We start from the raw sequence: 20,198 nt of genomic DNA, 5'->3' as shown, positions 1-20,198 counted from the left end.
AGTTGTCAATGTTGGCAGATGATCATGGTATAAGTGGGATAATCCACGGCAAGCTGTGCATTAGCGCTTCACGTCAGGTGGTTCTTTGCCTCCACGTCGTCCATTATAATCACGTAACGCACAGCTAGCCGTGGATTAACCCTTACACGATCCACATAATGAACCAGCGCCGTGGAGCTGAGCTCTGCTAATAATGATCAGACTGCAGGATCACGAGTTGAGAAACACATCAAAGGTCATCAGTGTCTGAAATCCAGTTTCGTCACAGAAACTCTTATTCTTCATTTCCTCACCCGTTTCTCAATCAAACCGCCGTCCAGAGATGTGGAAACACGACTTGAAAAAGTCTTTGCATTCATTGACTTTTACAGCAACGTCACATAAAGAAATCATGAATGTTATTGAAATTCAGCACTGAAAGAGTCTGTTGATGATTTATTTATGAGTCAAATACATGAATTGAAGCTCATCTGACCTGTGAACGCATGAAGCAGCGGTTGACCTTATAAACCCGTCTGACCTTCATCAATAATTTCTCTGAGCCAGACCTCATTTACCTGATTCACACTACAAACGCCTGCGAGCAACAGTGACGCACACCAGCATTAACTCTGTTCAGTCCAGACGGCAGCAGACGCATCACTTCCTGTAACACTGACACAATAGAGACTAATATTAGCAGAACACAGGGTTATTCTAGAACCTTCATGAGGAGAAGAGGCATTCAGACGTCTTCAGGAGAAACTCCTGCGTTTATACTGACGTTCTGCTGTTTGATGATTGTGTGTGTGTGTGTGTGTGTGTGTTTCTGGACACTGGCAGCATCTTTAAAGCTTTAATAGTGGCGCGTCAGCAGCGTCAGGATGGAAATGTGCTGTATTTATCATGAACATTACAGATAAATCACTTCTGTTCAGGATCATTGAGCAAACGAATTATATGATCCAAATGTGCCGCGTAAATCTTAAAGAAGAGGAGGAAAATGTAATTAGATATTGACCCAAAGCTCCAGCGTCTAGTTTCTCTTGATGAACAGTTCAGTTCTCTATAAACACCAGCCATGAAAATAAACACTGAAACGTGAATTATGAATCAACTGCATGAGCTCAGAATCATATGGACAGTTCAGAATAAACAAGACATAAACAGAATAAATCAGATAATTTATTATCTAATGTGAAAACAGAAAGTCTTCTGCTGAACAGTGTGTTTTATGGCAGTGATGGATGTGAGGATCTGATCTGGGATCAGTCATGATTTCAGCATCATGTCCGCAGCAGGACTCATGGAAGAAAGGCTCGAGTGGCGGAAATGTGTTAAAATTAGCTCCGTTGTGCCTCTGTGAACTTGCACTTAGTAGTTTGGGATTTCTAGAGTAAACAGGAAGTGCTGGAGGCGTTCGGCTCTAAAAACACTCCGAATCGACTCTTCTGGCTCCGATAATACACACAGAGAAACAACCGTCAAAACACATGGAAAATAAATTTAAGATTTATGTATGTAAAATTACATGCTTTTGGATTAAATGGTTTTAACATAAACTAATAAAGGGTTAGTTCACCCAAAAATGATCTTTCCGTCATGTCGTCCCAAACATGAATAACGAATTCTGCCGAAGAAGATATTTTGAGAAATGTCTCAGTGTTTTCAGTTTATTTCTACAGTAGAGTTTGTTTAAAAGCAGCTTTACAGGGATAAACAGGAAAATAATGATTCAATGAGCTCAATTCTGCTGTAAAGAGAGGAGACAGTTATTATTTTTCCAGTGAAAGTCAATGTTCACCAACATCTTCAAAATATCTTCTTCTGTGTTACACAAAGAAATGAAGTCGTACATGTTTTGGATACAGATCATATTTGTCAGTCATTTCTCAGTTCGTTTCAGTCTCATTAGTTTGAACTAATTGAATATTGCTTGTTCCACAGCTCATCAGATTTCAATCACGTTCATACTTTTGAACTGAATACATTTTCATAATAAACATATTTGTGTTGATCCTGGGCAATTTGATTAAATGCATTTTGAAAATATGATTATTTAAATAAAACCTAATAGATGCAAATATAGTTAATAATAAACTGATTTCATTTATGAACGACTGACAGATATGCCTCACACTGAGTTTATTAGTCTGTAACTGTGTGATCCAAATGGATTTCAAACACATAAATCTTAAATTTAGGCCCGAGTGTGTGAGTGTCTGCCGTCCTGCACGTGATGACGATGATGAAGAGGAGAAACACCGATGAAGCCCGTCATAACACTGCTTTATAACTCTGCTCTTTTGGTGAAATCATAACCAGCCCATTTCCTCTCATTCATCGCCACGATGGGAAAGACTTTTATTTCCTTCCTGCGGCGCTGGCTCTGCGCGGCCGTTCTTCAGAATACGAGGCCAGACGCTTGAGAGCAACTATTGTCTTTTGTTTGTATCCTTAAGTCGCACACAATACACGGCTTTCCTCCTCATATAAATAATACCGCCGTCCTGAAACAAGCGTTATTGGCTGCGCTCTCGTACGCTTCTGCTCAGGTCTGTTTTCATCCCATCAGAACAGTCGTTTCGTTTGGCAGGAACGTGTTCATCATCTCAGTAATGGATGCAGGATTTTCCCGCAAGTCGGAGAAGAAAATACGAGCTCACAATCACTGGATAAATGAACCAGCGCTGTGTGTCGAAATGATAATGAACGCTCAAACTGACAGACTCCATAAGAACCACAAACACGTCGCTGTGAGTTTGACAAATGCTCTAAATCTACCTCGTTTAATTAAAACATTAAATAACAGCTGTACAGGACACGATTCACCGAGCCCGTCCGGAGATCCTGACAGAACCGATTCAGCATCAGTGATGAACATCCAGCTGAGGGCAGATCTGAACCGAAGCCGTCCGTCTGACCGTGACCTCTGACCCCGCGCGTGAACGCTAGGCCAGGATGTCGCTGCGCTTGCTGCACCAGACCACCAGCGCCACCATGGCCAGCGTGAGGAAGACGGGGATGAGGATGAGGAGGATGAGCGTGTCGTCCGGCGGGTCGGCGAACACCAGCCGCTCCAGCGTGCAGTTGGAGAAGAAGTGTCGGTGGACGCGGATGATGAAGCGCTCCACCTGCGGGTTCGGCCAGAAGCAGCCGATGCGCTCGGCGTTGATCTCCGTGCAGAAGGAGAAGACGTGATACTCTCTGAGGAGACACAGACAAACCTCACGTTATTACTAATATCCTGGAGAAAATCTGCTCATTTCCTACTAACGGCAATCAGCGGATCAGTCATTTCCTTCAGGAAGACACGGCTCGTATTCAGCCGTTAATGAGTCTGATGAGCGAATCTGTCCGATTACACCAGCTTTATGACGCTAATAAAGACGCAGTGCTCGTTCCCTTTCATCAACACGATTTACATCATAATACGCCGACGCTCTTCCTCACAAACTCCTGATCGAAACACAAGAAACTCATACTGGAGCTGATTCTGGGGATGTTTCGCTCTCATTAAACATTTCAATTCAATCAAATCAAGTCAGCAGCTCCGTTTCTATTAAACTTCATACAATACAGATCATTTCAGAGCAGCTTTAGAGTGATAAAGAGGAAAATGATGTCCCACAATGCATCAATTAATGTCATTAATGTGTGTGTGTGTGTGTGTGTGTGTGTCACTGAATCTCTGCTGGTCATGTGATCATGTCAGGCGTTAGTGAAGCGTTCGTCGGGGACTGAATCGAACACACACCTGCTGTTCCATCTGCTGATGTTATCGTGGAGAAAAGCTGAAGCAGACTTTAGATAAATGATGATCTGCTGAAATTCGTTAGAGCAGAAAGAGAAACACACATCACACTGTGGGAAAACGACCTCCGTGACTAAATAAATGAAGTTAAAGAGGTTTCCTGTGATTGGTATGCAAATGAGCGGATGCGTGTGACACGTGATTGGTCCGTGAGGATTGAGGTCTGGACACACACTCGAGCTGAGGGTCTCAGTAATTGGGGTCGGTGTTGTGACCCGTCGGTCTGTCCAGCGGTGAATCTCAGCGAACGCTCCGTCTGAGGAGCTTCACTCTCGGCCTGACACTAACGTTCAAAACATCCCGTTTTTTAAAATTGTAAAAAAAAAAAAAAACATTCCATCCAATCATTATTCAAACATTGTTACTTTTAAATGTTCTCTGAACGTTCTGAAACAAGAAGTAACATTTAAACAACGTTCGACGAACATATAAAGTGCTACAGTATGATTCATTAAACACCAGTTCACACGTAAAATAGTCAGCTCCATATGAATCTAGAGCTTTAAGTTCATTTTAAATCAATATTCTCGACTGTAGCTGAAACGAGATCATCTGCTGGTGTGAGTGTGTGTGCTGAGAAGCGCTCAGTAAACAGTGTTTGTGCTTCCAGAGACGCGGGTTCATGAACGTGACGCAGGTCAACGTCTCCTGACCCGCAAACGCTCCTCGAGCTCCAGATCGAGTCACAGTGAACTCTGAGTTCCTGGAACGGCTGCGTGAGATCAAACATCTGACGGGACACAGACGCTGACGATACACGAGCCACAGATTCATTTATCAGAGCGAGAGTTTACAAACACGAGCAGCGGATCACTGACGCTCTCATGGAGCCGTGAGAAACTCTGCACTGACACAGATAAACATGAAAACTAAGATAAACAGGTTCAGAAACGGTTCTTGCAAAAACTAGTTTAGTATTGGTGTAGAAGTGCTGTTCACTGATGATGATGGTGGTGGTTCACCTGATGAAGTGCGTGAGGTTGCATCTGTCTTCTGGGTGAATGTGATTCATGTCGGCTGTGAATTGTTCTCCGCATCTCTCCATCTCCAGCAGCAGAAGACTCTGATTGCAGTGGAGGAGCCGCGGCCGCTGCGTGAAGGACGGGTCAGCGTCTGAATCTGAAGAGACAGGCGTCAGTCCGACATCCACCAAAAACACTGAGACACACACCTGAGACAAGAGACACACTCACCTGATAAACCTCTCGCCATCAGCGCGTTCACTGCTGACGAAACAAACAGATACAGTTTCATATGAGATTCTGTACAATCATGGTGGAAAAATCTCTGTTTACAAATCAAATATAAACCTGTAAGAAAAACACTATTATGAGCTGCATTTCTGTAGAGCTGCTAAATGAACATGATTCACAATTGATCAACTGAATTGATCTGAATAATTACTCATTGTTTCCTCTAGAGCTGCTTTACAGCTGAAATTTAATCAGTTTCATAATTGACTAACTTTGCAACATTAAAGGGGACCTATAATGCTCCTTTCACAAGATGTAATATCAGTCTCTGGTGTCTCCAGAAGTGAAGTTTCAGCTCAAAATCCCCCACAGATCATTTATTATAGTCAAATTTACCCCTATTTGGGTGTGAGCAAAAACACGCCGTTTTTGTGGGTGTCCCTTTAAATGCAAATGAGCTGCCGCTTTCCAGAAGAGGGCGGAGCTTTAACAGCTCAACAACAACAAAGCTGGAGAATCTCACGCAGACAAAATGAGGATTGTCAGTAACGGTGTTCAGCCTTACATTGTTCAAACCGGAGTCGACACTGATGGAGAGACTCAGGAAGAAGTTACAACTTTTAGACGTTTCTGAATGGTTAGTGGATAAATTGATGTAGTTGCTGTGGAGTTGATTCAACTCATCCACTAGCATGTGCCGTCATGTTCATCTTTTGTGTTGAATTGACCCTCGTTTGGCGTAAAATGACGGCATGTCAACAACACTCTACTACAACAACTCTTCCTCTTCTCTAAAGCAGCCCAACATGGCCCCGCCCCCTTTGTTGTGTGTTCTCGGGGGTGGGGTTTATGTAAATTTTAGGGTTTGTGATGTCACAACCCGAGAAGAAGCCCAGCGTAGTCCCTACCAGCCTTAAAAAGTGATTTTTCTAAAAGAAAATATCTCTCTTTGCATTGAACTTTGAGCGTCGTAACTTTGCAGATGTTGTTTATGATCAAACAGCAACATTACACACTAACTAAAGTTAAAACAGTCACATCATAATCAAGGACCCTTTAAATACTGTCATGTTTCTGTTTATTAAAGCTGCTTTGAAATCATCTGTACTGTATAAATGACTTGACTTAAAACAATTTACAGCCATGGTTGTATTTTAAACCCACAGCAAACTCAGCAGGTCCCTTCATATTTTCCCAGAATGATCACTCTGCATGTTAATGCTGCTGCTCCTTCTAAACCAGCATAAACCAGCATGTAGATGGAGCCGGACTTCAGCGGGTCTGTCGGTCCGTGTCTGAAGAGAGGCATGAATATTTACTGGAGCAGACACACGTCAGGACAGACTCCTGATGCACAGCGTGTCACTGATAACACACAGAGACACACACACAGAGACACACACACACAGAGGGCCCTATAATACACCCGGCGCAATGCGACGCAAGGCGCAGCACAAGTGTGTTTGCTAGTTTGCGTCCGGCGCTGTTCGTGTTTTCCCGTTCAGCGCCACGTCCTTAAATTAGTAAATGCATTTGCGCCAGTTAGTGCGCCCATGGGCGTGCTGGTCTAAAAAAGAGGTGTGTTCAGGCGCATTGCTATTTTAAGGAGCTGAAAATAGACTGCGCCATAGACCAACTCAGACCTGGTCTAAAGTCTAAAGTCAATGGCACAATATTTTTTTGTTAGAGCGCGTTGGTAGAAACTGCGCCTCTGGGCGCGTCCACAGTGCGCGTTGACTTTGCTTATTACACACAGGGATGCGCATCACACAAACATGCCAAATATTAAAAACAAAAGGATTACAGTGTAAAATAATATTATTGTGTAGGCTACATAAATATAAAAATGTAACTTCGTTTAACTTCTAACTAAACCTTTAACTTCGCGCACGAGCAGATCGGTTTCTTTGCTTGAAAAGCGTTCAGCTTTTACGCCAACAAATTCCGCCATGTAAATAGCAATCCGCCATGGCGCGAGCGCATCTCGCTCTTAAAGGGAATGGGAGATGACACTCTGATTGGTTTATTGAATGTTACGCCCATTACTCATTAAGAGAATAGGGACAACCCATTTCAAAAATGCGCCCCGGCGCACGGACCGTTTTTCCGTCGTTAAAATAGCAAAAGTGGATTTGGACACGCCCTGAGTGCACCTGCGCCGTGCGCTTTACACTTTGCGTTTAGATCGTTAAAATAGGGCCCAGAGACTGTTGGTCGGAGCTAATGAGCGTAAATTAGAAAGTTGTCCGGCTTAATGAGAACAATATGTGTACAGAGTTTGGTGACTGTAGGTTAAACTAACCCCCCCACTTTTGACTCATAGTCACATCCATGTGATCAGCCTCCTTCAACGAACACACAGCTGACGTTTAATCAAAATCAATCAATGTATGCAGACATTATAACACACTTCCTGTTCCTTTTTCTCATCATACATTCGTCTCCTCACCACGGCCAAACTGTTCGAGATATCAAAAATCCGCTCACAATTTAGCATCCTCAGTGTCTTGACTTTATGCTAAACGAGTTTGGTGGTGATCGGATTAATCGCCTAGGAGGAGTATATCAAATTCCAGAGCATGTGTTTTCCAAACAACCTGTAATAGCCGACTTCCTGTTGAGCTGGTGTATAACTTAGAGCATGAAAGTTGTTCGGCCCGATGAGTTCTATATGTGTACCGATTTTCATACTTATATATGCCGTTCAAGGGGGCGCTGTTGAGCCCCTGTGCCAAGCCCAGATACCAGCCTCTGTGGCGTCCTGATGGCTGCAGATTCCAGTGTGTGCCAATTTTTAAGAGTTTTTGAGCATGTTAAGTCCCCCAAAAAGCCCCGGAAGTTTGAAAAAAAAAATCCTCCACACTGCAATGTTCCATAAAAATCAGTTTTGATGTAATGATGGATTTAAGCGCAGGACTGTGTGTGTGTGTGTGTGTGTGTGTGTGTGTTTCAATCTTGATTAGTGGTCTTAAACCCTTTTACTGATTACCCATTTATTGGTGAACTTATAAAATGCAGAATCCCTGGCAATATTCAAAAGACAGCTAAAAACTCATCTCTTTCGTGAGCACTTAAAAAATCCTTTCATTACCTATCCTTTCACTTCCTTTAATCCTTCTCTATTGTAGCTTATACTCTGAGCAATGTCTGAAACTTGTATTATGAGCACTTCTTGTCTATTCGCCTCTTCATGACGACTCGCTTGTTGTATTCCTCACTTGCGAGTCGCTTTGGATAAAAGCGTCTGCCAAATGAATAAATGTAAATGTAAAATTTTTGAACTGCAATAACTTCACACTCATTTAAAATTTAACCATGACACTATATCTCTATTCGCACAGGACTAGTTTTCTAAATGTCGTTTGAGTTACAATTATCATTACCAACACGTGTGATTTCATGTATTGATTCATACAATCTAACATCATCTTACATCTGTTTTTCACAGAGGAGAGTGTTTGTTTTCTAGACATGGGTGTTACAGAAGGTCATGCGAACATCATGTACGACACATGTCTTTAAATGAATTATTTATTGATATAATTCAAATTGATTAAAAACCCCTATTTAAGTCAATTTCACATGATTATGAAAGTGGCTGTTTACAATAAACCTGCATAAGTGAGCAGAAAAATCTAGACATGTACCTTACTATTACCAGAGACTGATATTAAAATCGTCTTTGCAGGTTCTGTGATTAAGCTCTATTTATTAATTTTATAATTTTATTTTTTCATTGTATACCACACATATTGAAATTAAATGAAAGCATGCTTTTGGTGCATAAGATTGGTGCACAAACGATAGCTCAGGGAGGTCAAAAAACACATGAACATTCACAGACATTTGCATTAGACTTGATTACATTTCTCAGAGCACTGTTGAGTTTCCCCAAATAACAGTCTGTAATTTGCTCTAGAATTTTTATAGAGGTTGTCTGAGAAAAACACAGACATGGCAGATTAGGATGATATTCTGCGCTCATCTGAAATTGACCTATGACATTCTATGACATGAAATTCACCTATATTTAAACAATCTCATGGATGTGGCTGTTGTGGTTTGTGATCATAGGAGCATCAGCTGCTGCAGTAAATGTGGTGTATTCAAACTTTGACATAGTCCTTTTATGTTTACCCGTTTTAAATGCCAATTGCCCGCCGTGCACAGTTGCCCTGAAGTCATCAGGTTGGTGGTGCCACCAGGCTTGGGCCCGTCATCGCTGCTTGCAGCTATATATCTAAATGAATTATCTGTAGTTTTTAAATTCATGTTCCTGGTAATCTTGAATCAGAATATCTTCTCCTCCCTCTTGCAGCATCTCTTCTCTTCTCTGATGAGGAGGGCGGGGCAACCTGTCACTCACATGAGATCCACCAATAGCAAATGACAACCATCCAATCAAATCCCCACAGACAAAATCAAGCCCCGCCCTACATTTGTTCTTGTTTGTGAAGCGTTTCACTCGGATATACGACACAATAGACAAGAAAAGACCCTTTCATGACAACTTCAACAATATCACACCAGCGTTTAATCTCTGAGAGTTCTTGAAAGCCGTTTCTGCATTTATATCAGATATAATAAACCTGTCAAACATCAGATTCAGACTCTTCACTCACAAACTCAAAGTCAGTGTGTTTCCAAACCTTAATCACATGTGCACTAGCGTTCAGTCCAAACATCATGTGACTGCAGAAGTCGAGTCACAGAGATTCAGATAAAATGATGGAGGCTGAAGGAACGCGTCACCAGCTCAGGCCTTGAAAACACTTGAGTGTTATTGTGCTAAATTTAGTGGTTTCCTGCATCCGGACACAGACGAGAAGCTCGTGATAATGTTCAAAAGGGCTTGAGTTTCCCCTGAGAAGCTGCTGAATCCTCTGAGATCGACCTGAAGTTCTGATCGCGATCAATGACACTGAAGCACTGAACCGACATGAACGTCACGGAAAGAAACACACTGTGATACTGGAGTGAAGCATGCGGATTACAGCTCACGAGCGACGAACAACAACCATCAGAAAGATTCAAGCTCGTAATGTGAAAGCCTGATGATTTTGTCTAAAGGTTAAAGCATTACAGCCAAGATTGGGGGAAATCTGTAGGAGAATAAATGCTTTTCTATGGGTCAATGTGAACATGTTTCAGCTGAACAGTTTCACACTCGTGATGAGAATGTAAATGATGCTCATATTCACCTGCTGCAGTAATCAAAACAACTTCAGCTCATATTTCTCTTCCTCCGTTCACTTCTTAAATTATATTGTTTGTTTGCATCATATTGATATTTATATAAAAACGGCTGCCGCAAATGAAGCGGAGGTGATAATGTGCGTTCTCATAGCGACGCTCCGTCCACTCTCAGCCGAGAGGAAAAACAATCAGACGGAACGACAGGAGAGCAATTAAACTGTGCCACATAATTATATATTGATAAAAACAACATTAGTGTTTGTGTGGGTGTATTCACAACAGTGTACTGGTCATTCTGAATTACTGTCACACACACACACACACACACACACTAATGACAGCAGCTGGAGGATCACAGCCTCAATTAAAATCTGAAATTAAAGGTGTTTCTGCACTTCCTAATGGAACTCCGTCCAATCCGCCTTTGCAATTTCCTTCCAGTCACTTCAGGTTAGTGTTTCAGGGTCGCTGCTGAATGTGTGTCGCTGCTGATTCACACAAACACCCTCGCTCTCCGCCTAATCACTGATGGATCTTAATTAAACACGCCTGTGCGTTTCATTTACATTTCGCAGGTGCTTTTACTCAAAGACTGTGAATCAAACCCTTGATGTTCGTTACGAGCGTCACTTTCCACACTGTAAAAACAAATATATAATTCTCAAAAGTTACATTCCTGAATGGATGCAATCGTACTACACTGTAAAAAAAAGATTTTCAAAGTTGTATTGGAGGACAAGAAAATACTGAGTATTTTTTACAAGAAAATTTTACAAGAAAATACTGAGTTTCTACTTCAAAATCTGTTTCTTTGTAATTAATTTGTGAAATTTACTAGCGATTTCTGTTGAAAGTAAATCCTGGATCAGATGTGTCAGTCTTTTCCTCACTTCATGTGACGGTCATCATCTCTCAGCACACAATGACAGGATGAAGGTCAGCGCTCATGCTTCAACTACAAAGGTCAAAAGGTCAAACTGCATTGAGAGAGCATGATGGGAATAACAAAGTCTGAGGAACATGACTCACGACTGACTTTAAAATTAAAACTCAATCTGATATGCAACCCTCTCAGCCAATCAGATATCAGTATAATTCGCATGGAAGATAGATGTGTTGTATTATTTTATGGTGTTTCTGACATCATCTGTAATCAGCATCTTCCCAAACACTTCCGTTGTGAAAGAGTTCCTCAGGTGAGCGATCACATCTGATCAGAATCAATATTCTCTGTGCCGTGATGAAAGTGGCTCCCCGAGGAACTCTAATGTATTAACGGGACGCTCCTTGTGGGGAATGTGGGGTTGAAAATGGAGGAGAAGAGCTCTGAGAAATCATCCGTCAGCAGAAGGGCTTGAGAGCACCGATCACACACAGCGGATTCATTAAGATTGGTTAATGTTTCTGAAAGAGTCTCTTCTGCTCACCAAGGCTGATTGTTTTTTTATCAAAAATATATACAGTTTTAAAACAATATTATTATATTATCCCTGAACGTTACGGCTCTGCCTGATTTTCACTATTTTATCATATTAATGTTAAATAACTAGGGATGCACAGATATAAACATTTTGATAATTCTTTATATTTGAAAGCTGACAACCGATATATTGACCGATCATTCTAAATCCAAGTTTTTATATAATTTTTGAGAGCCTGATTGCAAAAACAAAAGTCTCACCATTAAAAGATCAAGCACACGATTATAATGTTATCATTATAATATTATGTCTATATGACAGACTTGTGCTGCACATGTTGAACTTTACTGTATTTTCCTTTCTGAAGTGATTTCAATCATATTTCAAGCAATTCAAAACCATCATGGTGAACAGTGAGCATCTGAAGTGTCTCAGCTGAAGGAAATTATCCATTATTTATCTGCTTGTTTTCTTATTGGGCTGATGATAACATTAAAAATGAACATATATCGGCCGATATATCGTGCATCCCTAGGATAAACAAGATTTATTTTTATATGCTGCTAAATACACAGTAAAAACAGGATCTGTGCATCAAGTCTTGGAGTGTAAATGTAAACTAATAGACCTGACACACATTTTTCTTTGTTTTTAATTTTATCACTAATTTTTCACTTTCAAAGCAATGTTTCCTTTATTGAAAAATACAGTATCCGAAGGATACATACGAATATTTTAATGCATTATTTACTTAATTATTAATTATAATTTATTTACTTTTTGTCATATTTGACGTTTTTTCAAATAGTTACATAAAAAAGTCACATAGTTTCTGCTGTGGAACTGAATTTAGTCCCGAGAAGCGTGAAGTTTCACTGTGACTGCTGAAGTGTTGGTATCGTGACAAAACCACCAGGACGAGACGGGCTCGAGCTCCGGAAGGTTTGGCGAGTCACATCGGATTCATCACACACACACACACACACACACACACACACACACACCAGCGCTAGTGTCACTCATCATCACGCTCGCTCTGGCCGTCAGCAACGGCTCTGATCCAGAGACACACACACCTGCTCTCTCCAGATTCACACCACCATCCTCTTAAAACTCACAGAGAAGAGAAGAAAACAACAAAACCTCTAAACTCATCCACATGACTGTAAACACACGAGCTGCAGGCCGACTGGTGTGTGTGTGTGTGTGTGTGCTGTGAGCGACGAGCGAGTCCTGCGGCCGACGGCTGCTTTCACAACACATGCGTGGCGTTTGCTAAATCAGTAGAGCAACTGTCTGTCTCAATCCACAATAAAAATGAAGACATCTGCACTTCACATCTGCACAGCACGAGGAATACTGAATCAATCCGTTCAGAGATCACACACACACACACACACACACACACAACGCCTGAGATCAGAGATTCATCAGCCGAACCCCTTTGAGCTCAAATATTTACTTAGAAATCAACAAATATTTTTGTTTTAATTTTAAAAGTAATTATTTATTTTTCATTTTTATGATTTATTTAATTATTAGCTTTTCATCAACTCACAAAGCCCAGATTGGGAAACTCTGATCTGATGAATGAACGAATGAACAAACAAATGAATGAATGCAGGAACGAATCTTCTTGTGAGTTGAACAGGAGAAGAACTGAGTGAACGACACGAGGGAGAGTAGATGATGACAGAATGATCATATCTGAGAGGAATAATCCTTTAAAGAAGTCTAGATGACGAATATAAGGTCTAAACTAGCTGAAATGTGCAGAACACACACACAGACACACACACACACACACACACACACACACACACACAGACTCAGAGCGAGTGTGCGTGATGAAGAACAGATGCATGTTTCTACTGTAACACCATAAACACATTTCTGTTCAGATGAGACTCCTGATGACACTGAATCACATTAAACTTTCCACACAACAGACGAGGAGATGTTTCTCACACACACACACTCTTCATCTTCATCATCATCATCTTCACTCGTGTCTCTATGGCTCCCTAAACTGCTCTCGTTTCCATTAGGATTCTTCTGTATTTCAGAAAGTTGATTCATTAGCAGCTCACAGTATCCATGAGGGCCGCTGGGAAAATCTGTAACCTTGTCAATGACACTCTTTGGCTCTGATGTCTCCAGCGAGAGAGTGAGTCTGTGTGAGTCGATATGAGTCTATGAGTCGATATGAGTCTATATGAGTCTGTGTGAGTCTGTGTGAGTCTGTGTGAGTCGATATGAGTCTATGAGTCGATATGAGTCTATATGAGTCTGTGTGAGTCGATATGAGTCTATGAGTCGATATGAGTCTATATGAGTCTATATGAGTCTGTGTGAGTCGATATGAGTCTATGAGTCGATATGAGTCTATGAGTCGATATGAGTCTATATGAGTCTGTGTGAGTCTGTGTGAGTCGATATGAGTCTATATGAGTCTGTGTGAGTCTGTGTGAATCTATATGAGTCTATGAGTCGATATGAGTCTATATGAGTCTGTGTGAGTCTGTGTGAGTCGATATGAGTCTATGAGTCGATATGAGTCTATATGAGTCTGTGTGAGTCTGTGTGAGTCGATATGAGTCTATGAGTCGATATGAGTCTATATGAGTCTGTGTGAGTCTGTGTGAGTCGATATGAGTCTATGAGTCGATATGAGTCTATATGAGTCTGTGTGAGTCTGTGTGAGTCGATATGAGTCTATATGAGTCTGTGTGAGTCTGTGTGAATCTATATGAGTCTATGAGTCGATATGAGTCTATATGAGTCTGTGTGAGTCTGTGTGAGTCGATATGAGTCTATGAGTCTATATGAGTCTATATGAGTCTGTGTGAGTCTGTGTGAGTCGATATGAGTCTATGAGTCGATATGAGTCTATATGAGTCTGTGTGAGTCTGTGTGAGTCGATATGAGTCTATATGAGTCTGTGTGAGTCTGTGTGAATCTATATGAGTCTATGAGTCGATATGAGTCTATATGAGTCTGTGTGAGTCTGTGTGAGTCGATATGAGTCTATGAGTCTATATGAGTCTGTGTGAGTCTGTGTGAGTCGATATGAGTCTATGAGTCGATATGAGTCTATATGAGTCTGTGTGAGTCGATATGAGTCTATGAGTCGATATGAGTCTATATGAGTCTATATGAGTCTGTGTGAGTCTGTGTGAGTCGATATGAGTCTATGAGTCGATATGAGTCTATATGAGTCTGTGTGAGTCTGTGTGAGTCGATATGAGTCTATATGAGTCTGTGTGAGTCTGTGTGAATCTATATGAGTCTATGAGTCGATATGAGTCTATATGAGTCTGTGTGAGTCTGTGTGAATCTATATGAGTCTATGAGTCTATATGAGTCTGTGTGAGTCGATATGAGTCGATATGAGTCTATATGAGTCTGTGTGAGTCTGTGTGAATCTATATGAGTCTATATGAGTCTATATGAGTCTGTGTGAGTCTGTGTGAGTCTATGAGTCGATATGAGTCTATATGAGTCTGTGTGAGTCTGTGTGAATCTATATGAGTCTATGAGTCGATATGAGTCTATATGAGTCTGTGTGAGTCTGTGTGAGTCTGTGTGAGTCTATGAGTCGATATGAGTCTATATGAGTCTGTGTGAGTCTGTGTGAGTCGATATGAGTCTATGAGTCGATATGAGTCTATATGAGTCTGTGTGAGTCGATATGAGTCTATGAGTCGATATGAGTCTATATGAGTCTATATGAGTCTGTGTGAGTCTGTGTGAGTCGATATGAGTCTATGAGTCGATATGAGTCTATATGAGTCTGTGTGAGTCGATATGAGTCTATGAGTCGATATGAGTCTATATGAGTCTATATGAGTCTGTGTGAGTCTGTGTGAGTCGATATGAGTCTATGAGTCGATATGAGTCTATATGAGTCTGTGTGAGTCTGTGTGAGTCGATATGAGTCTATATGAGTCTGTGTGAGTCTGTGTGAATCTATATGAGTCTATGAGTCGATATGAGTCTATATGAGTCTGTGTGAGTCTGTGTGAATCTATATGAGTCTATGAGTCTATATGAGTCTGTGTGAGTCGATATGAGTCGATATGAGTCTATATGAGTCTGTGTGAGTCTGTGTGAATCTATATGAGTCTATGAGTCGATATGAGTCTATATGAGTCTGTGTGAGTCTGTGTGAGTCTGTGTGAGTCTATGAGACGATATGAGTCTATATGAGTCTGTGTGAGTCTGTGTGAGTCGATATGAGTCTATGAGTCGATATGAGTCTATATGAGTCTGTGTGAGTCGATATGAGTCTATGAGTCGATATGAGTCTATATGAGTCTGTGTGAGTCGATATGAGTCTATGAGTCGATATGAGTCTATATGAGTCTATATGAGTCTGTGTGAGTCTGTGTGAGTCGATATGAGTCTATGAGTCGATATGAGTCTATATGAGTCTGTGTGAGTCTGTGTGAGTCGATATGAGTCTATATGAGTCTGTGTGAGTCTGTGTGAATCTATATGAGTCTATGAGTCGATATGAGTCTATATGAGTCTGTGTGAGTCTGTGTGAATCTATATGAGTCTATGAGTCGATATGAGTCTATATGAGTCTGTGTGAGTCTGTGTGAGTCTATGAGTCGATATGAGTCTATATGAGTCTGTGTGAGTCTGTGTGAGTCGATATGAGTCTATGAGTCTATGAGTCGATATGAGTCTATATGAGTCTGTGTGAGTCGATATGAGTCTATGAGTCGATATGAGTCTATATGAGTCTGTGTGAGTCGATATGAGTCTATGAGTCGATATGAGTCTATATGAGTCTATATGAGTCTGTGTGAGTCGATATGAGTCTATGAGTCTGTGTGAGTCCATATGAGTCTGTGTGAGTCTGTGTGAGTCGATGAGTCTATGAGTCGATATGAGTCTATATGAGTCTGTGTGAGTCGATATGAGTCTATATGAGTCTGTGTGAGTCTGTGTGAATCTATATGAGTCTATGAGTCGATATGAGTCTATATGAGTCTGTGTGAGTCTGTGTGAATCTATGAGTCTATGAGTCTATATGAGTCTATATGAGTCTGTGTGAGTCGATATGAGTCTATATGAGTCTATATGAGTCTGTGTGAGTCTGTGTGAATCTATATGAGTCTATGAGTCGATATGAGTCTATATGAGTCTGTGTGAGTCTGTGTGAATCTATATGAGTCTATGAGTCGATATGAGTCTATATGAGTCTGTGTGAGTCTGTGTGAGTCGATATGAGTCTATGAGTCGATATGAGTCTATATGAGTCTGTGTGAGTCTGTGTGAATCTATATGAGTCTATGAGTCGATATGAGTCTATATGAGTATGTGTGAGTCTGTGTGAACCTATATGAGTCTATGAGTCGATATGAGTCTATATGAGTCTGTGTGAGTCTGTGTGAATCTATATGAGTCTATGAGTCGATATGAGTCTATATGAGTCTGTGTGAGTCTGTGTGAATCTATATGAGTCTATGAGTCGATATGAGTCTATATGAGTCTGTGTGAGTCTGTGTGAGTCGATATGAGTCTATAAATCGATATGAGCCTATATGAGTCTGTGTGAGTCGATATGAGTCTATATGAGTCTATATGAGTCTGTGTGAGTCTGTGTGAGTCGATATGAGTCTATGAGTCGATATGAGTCTATATGAGTCTGTGTGAGTCTGTGTGAGTCGATATGAGTCTATGAGTCGATATGAGTCTATATGAGTCTGTGTGAGTCGATATGAGTCTATGAGTCGATATGAGTCTATATGAGTCTGTGTGAGTCTGTGTGAGTCGATATGAGTCTATATGAGTCGATATGAGTCTGTGTGAGTCTGTGTGAGTCGATATGAGTCTATATGAGTCTGTGTGAGTCTGTGTGAATCTATGAGTCTACGAGTCGATATGAGTCTATATGAGTCTGTGTGAGTCTGTGTGAATCTATATGAGTCTATGAGTCTATATGAGTCTATATGAGTCTGTGTGAGTCGATATGAGTCTATATGAGTCTGTGTGAGTCTGTGTGAATCTATATGAGTCTATGAGTCGATATGAGTCTATATGAGTCTGTGTGAGTCTGTGTGAATCTATATGAGTCTATGAGTCGATATGAGTCTATATGAGTCTGTGTGAGTCTGTGTGAGTCGATATGAGTCTATGAGTCGATATGAGTCTATATGAGTCTGTGTGAGTCTGTGTGAATCTATATGAGTCTATGAGTCGATATGAGTCTATATGAGTCTGTGTGAGTCTGTGTGAATCTATATGAGTCTATGAGTCGATATGAGTCTATATGAGTCTGTGTGAGTCTGTGTGAATCTATATGAGTCTATGAGTCGATATGAGTCTATATGAGTCTGTGTGAGTCTGTGTGAATCTATATGAGTCTATGAGTCGATATGAGTCTATATGAGTCTGTGTGAGTCTGTGTGAATCTATATGAGTCTATGAGTCGATATGAGTCTATATGAGTCTGTGTGAGTCTGTGTGAGTCGATATGAGTCTATAAATCGATATGAGCTTATATGAGTCTGTGTGAGTCGATATGAGTCTATATGAGTCTATATGAGTCTGTGTGAGTCTGTGTGAGTCGATATGAGTCTATGAGTCGATATGAGTCTATATGAGTCTGTGTGAGTCTGTGTGAGTCGATATGAGTCTATGAGTCGATATGAGTCTATATGAGTCTGTGTGAGTCTATGTGAGTCGATATGAGTCTATGAGTCGATATGAGTCGATATGAGTCTATATGAGTCTGTGTGAGTCGATATGAGTCTATGAGTCGATATGAGTCTATATGAGTCTGTGTGAGTCTATGTGAGTCGATATGAGTCTATGAGTCGATATGAGTCGATATGAGTCTATATGAGTCTGTGTGAGTCGATATGAGTCTATGAGTCGATATGAGTCTATATGAGTCTGTGTGAGTCGATATGAGTCTGTGTGAGTCGATATGAGTCTATGAGTCGATATGAGTCTATATGAGTCTGTGTGAGTCGATATGAGTCTATGAGTCGATATGAGTCTATATGAGTCTGTGTGAGTCTGCGTGAGTCGATATGAGTCTATATGAGTCTATGAGTCGATATGAGTCGATATGAGTCTGTGTGAGTCGATATGAGTCTATATGAGTCTAGGTGCGTCCCAATTCGCGTACTTGTGCACTATTCTATGACGTTTTTAAGTATAAATAGTGTGAGTAGTGCGTTCACACAGAAAATTCCAAAAAGAAAAAGTTCGCTTTAAATACCCGGATGATGCACTAAATTAACGGAAAAAACGAAGTGTGGGATGTTGGACACTTCGTGCACTCGACTGTCGCAGCTTTAATTCCGTAGCGGAGGGGAAGGGAGGATCGGACTCCGTTGTTAAATGACAAAATAACCTTATACAATTCACGCACTACATGGATGAGTGCATACTGCACAAGTACTTAGTGTATTAGTGCATAGTGTATAGTGCATCATTTGGGACGCAACTTATGTGTGAGTCTATATGAGTCGATATGAGTCAATGTGAATCTATATGAGTCTATGTGAGTCTATTTGAGTCGATGTGAGTCGATATGAGTCTATACAAGTCTTTATGAGTCTATGTGAGACTCACATCAAATAATTATGTATTATTTATTATGTTTTTTATAAATTATGAAACATACTCAAATAGTTAAAATGGTTTTTAAAGCACTGAACATCATGAAACAGAGTCAGAAAGAACAACTGATATTCTCAGAAAACTGAGTTTAATTCAGATCATCTCTGACTCTGTGTGAAACCTGCTGATTATGAGATAAAGAAACTCAGAACATCACACACACACACACACACACACACACACACACACACACGTATTTCCTCTGACACCCGTAATAAAGATAAGAGTGCGTCTGAAATATTAAATGCACATAAAATGTGAAGATAGACTCACCGAAGATCAGAGAAAGTTTGATGAGTGTGAGAAGATTCGGATCCATGATGAAGAAGCGAGTTTGACTCAATCACCTCAAATCTCGGAACACATTCATCCTTCATATCCAGTCAAACACATCGATCCGGTACATGCGACTGATTCTGGAGCGCGTGAACATCCTCTTCATCCCTGAATCATCATCATCATCATCATCATCATCATCATGAGTCCAGCGGATCCAGCAGAGAAGCGATGCGGAGCTGCGAGACTGAAGCTGTGTGTGCGCGCGTGTGTGTGTGTGTGCGCGCGCGCGCGTGTGTGTGTATGTCTCTCCTCCTACTTCATGATCGCTGTCTGTGGTGAGACACACACACACACACACACACACACACCATATAAACAAACATAAAAACAGACTTCACGTGTATCTTTAAGCATCTGTTCATCTACATAGTGTTTCTGAGAGGATTTTACAGTCACAAACCGATACAGATTCGTCAAATAAACAATGAGATCACTAAATTATGAGTTAAACAATAATCGTAATGATGAAATATCACCATTAATACTCTCTTAATGAGATACATGTTCAATATAAACAATATAAATATATTTAAAAAAAAATATAATTTATATTTTATATAAGCGACCTATAAAAAAAGAAAAACACTGCTAGTTTTGAACGTACAATATAAA

At 40.7% G+C, this 20,198-nt stretch overlaps 1 protein-coding gene across 2 annotated transcripts; it reads right to left on the bottom strand.

Moving 5' to 3' along the window:
- Positions 1-1,146: 1,146 nt before the first annotated feature.
- LOC125252600 (receptor activity-modifying protein 3-like) lies at positions 1,147-19,852 on the bottom strand. 2 transcript variants are annotated; one of them, XM_048166039.1, is made up of 4 exons: positions 19,521-19,852; positions 4,987-5,016; positions 4,756-4,912; positions 1,147-3,186 (listed from the first exon to the last, which is right to left on the bottom strand). In XM_048166039.1, exons 1-4 carry the CDS (start codon positions 19,564-19,566, stop codon positions 2,931-2,933), a joined length of 489 nt encoding a protein of 162 aa, XP_048021996.1. In that variant the 5' UTR covers positions 19,567-19,852; the 3' UTR covers positions 1,147-2,930. The 2 variants fall into 2 exon arrangements, with proteins under 2 accessions (XP_048021996.1, XP_048021995.1); XM_048166038.1 differs by having other exon boundaries at positions 4,987-5,019; positions 19,521-19,847.
- Positions 19,853-20,198: the final 346 nt, after the last annotated feature.

The sequence above is a fragment of the Megalobrama amblycephala genome, linkage group LG18 (genome assembly GCF_018812025.1).
Source record: "Megalobrama amblycephala isolate DHTTF-2021 linkage group LG18, ASM1881202v1, whole genome shotgun sequence".
NCBI classification, from domain to species: Eukaryota; Metazoa; Chordata; class Actinopteri; order Cypriniformes; family Xenocyprididae; genus Megalobrama; species Megalobrama amblycephala.
The sequence above is the reverse complement of the archived record's forward strand: the minus strand, read 5'-3'. Positions and strand labels throughout refer to the sequence as shown.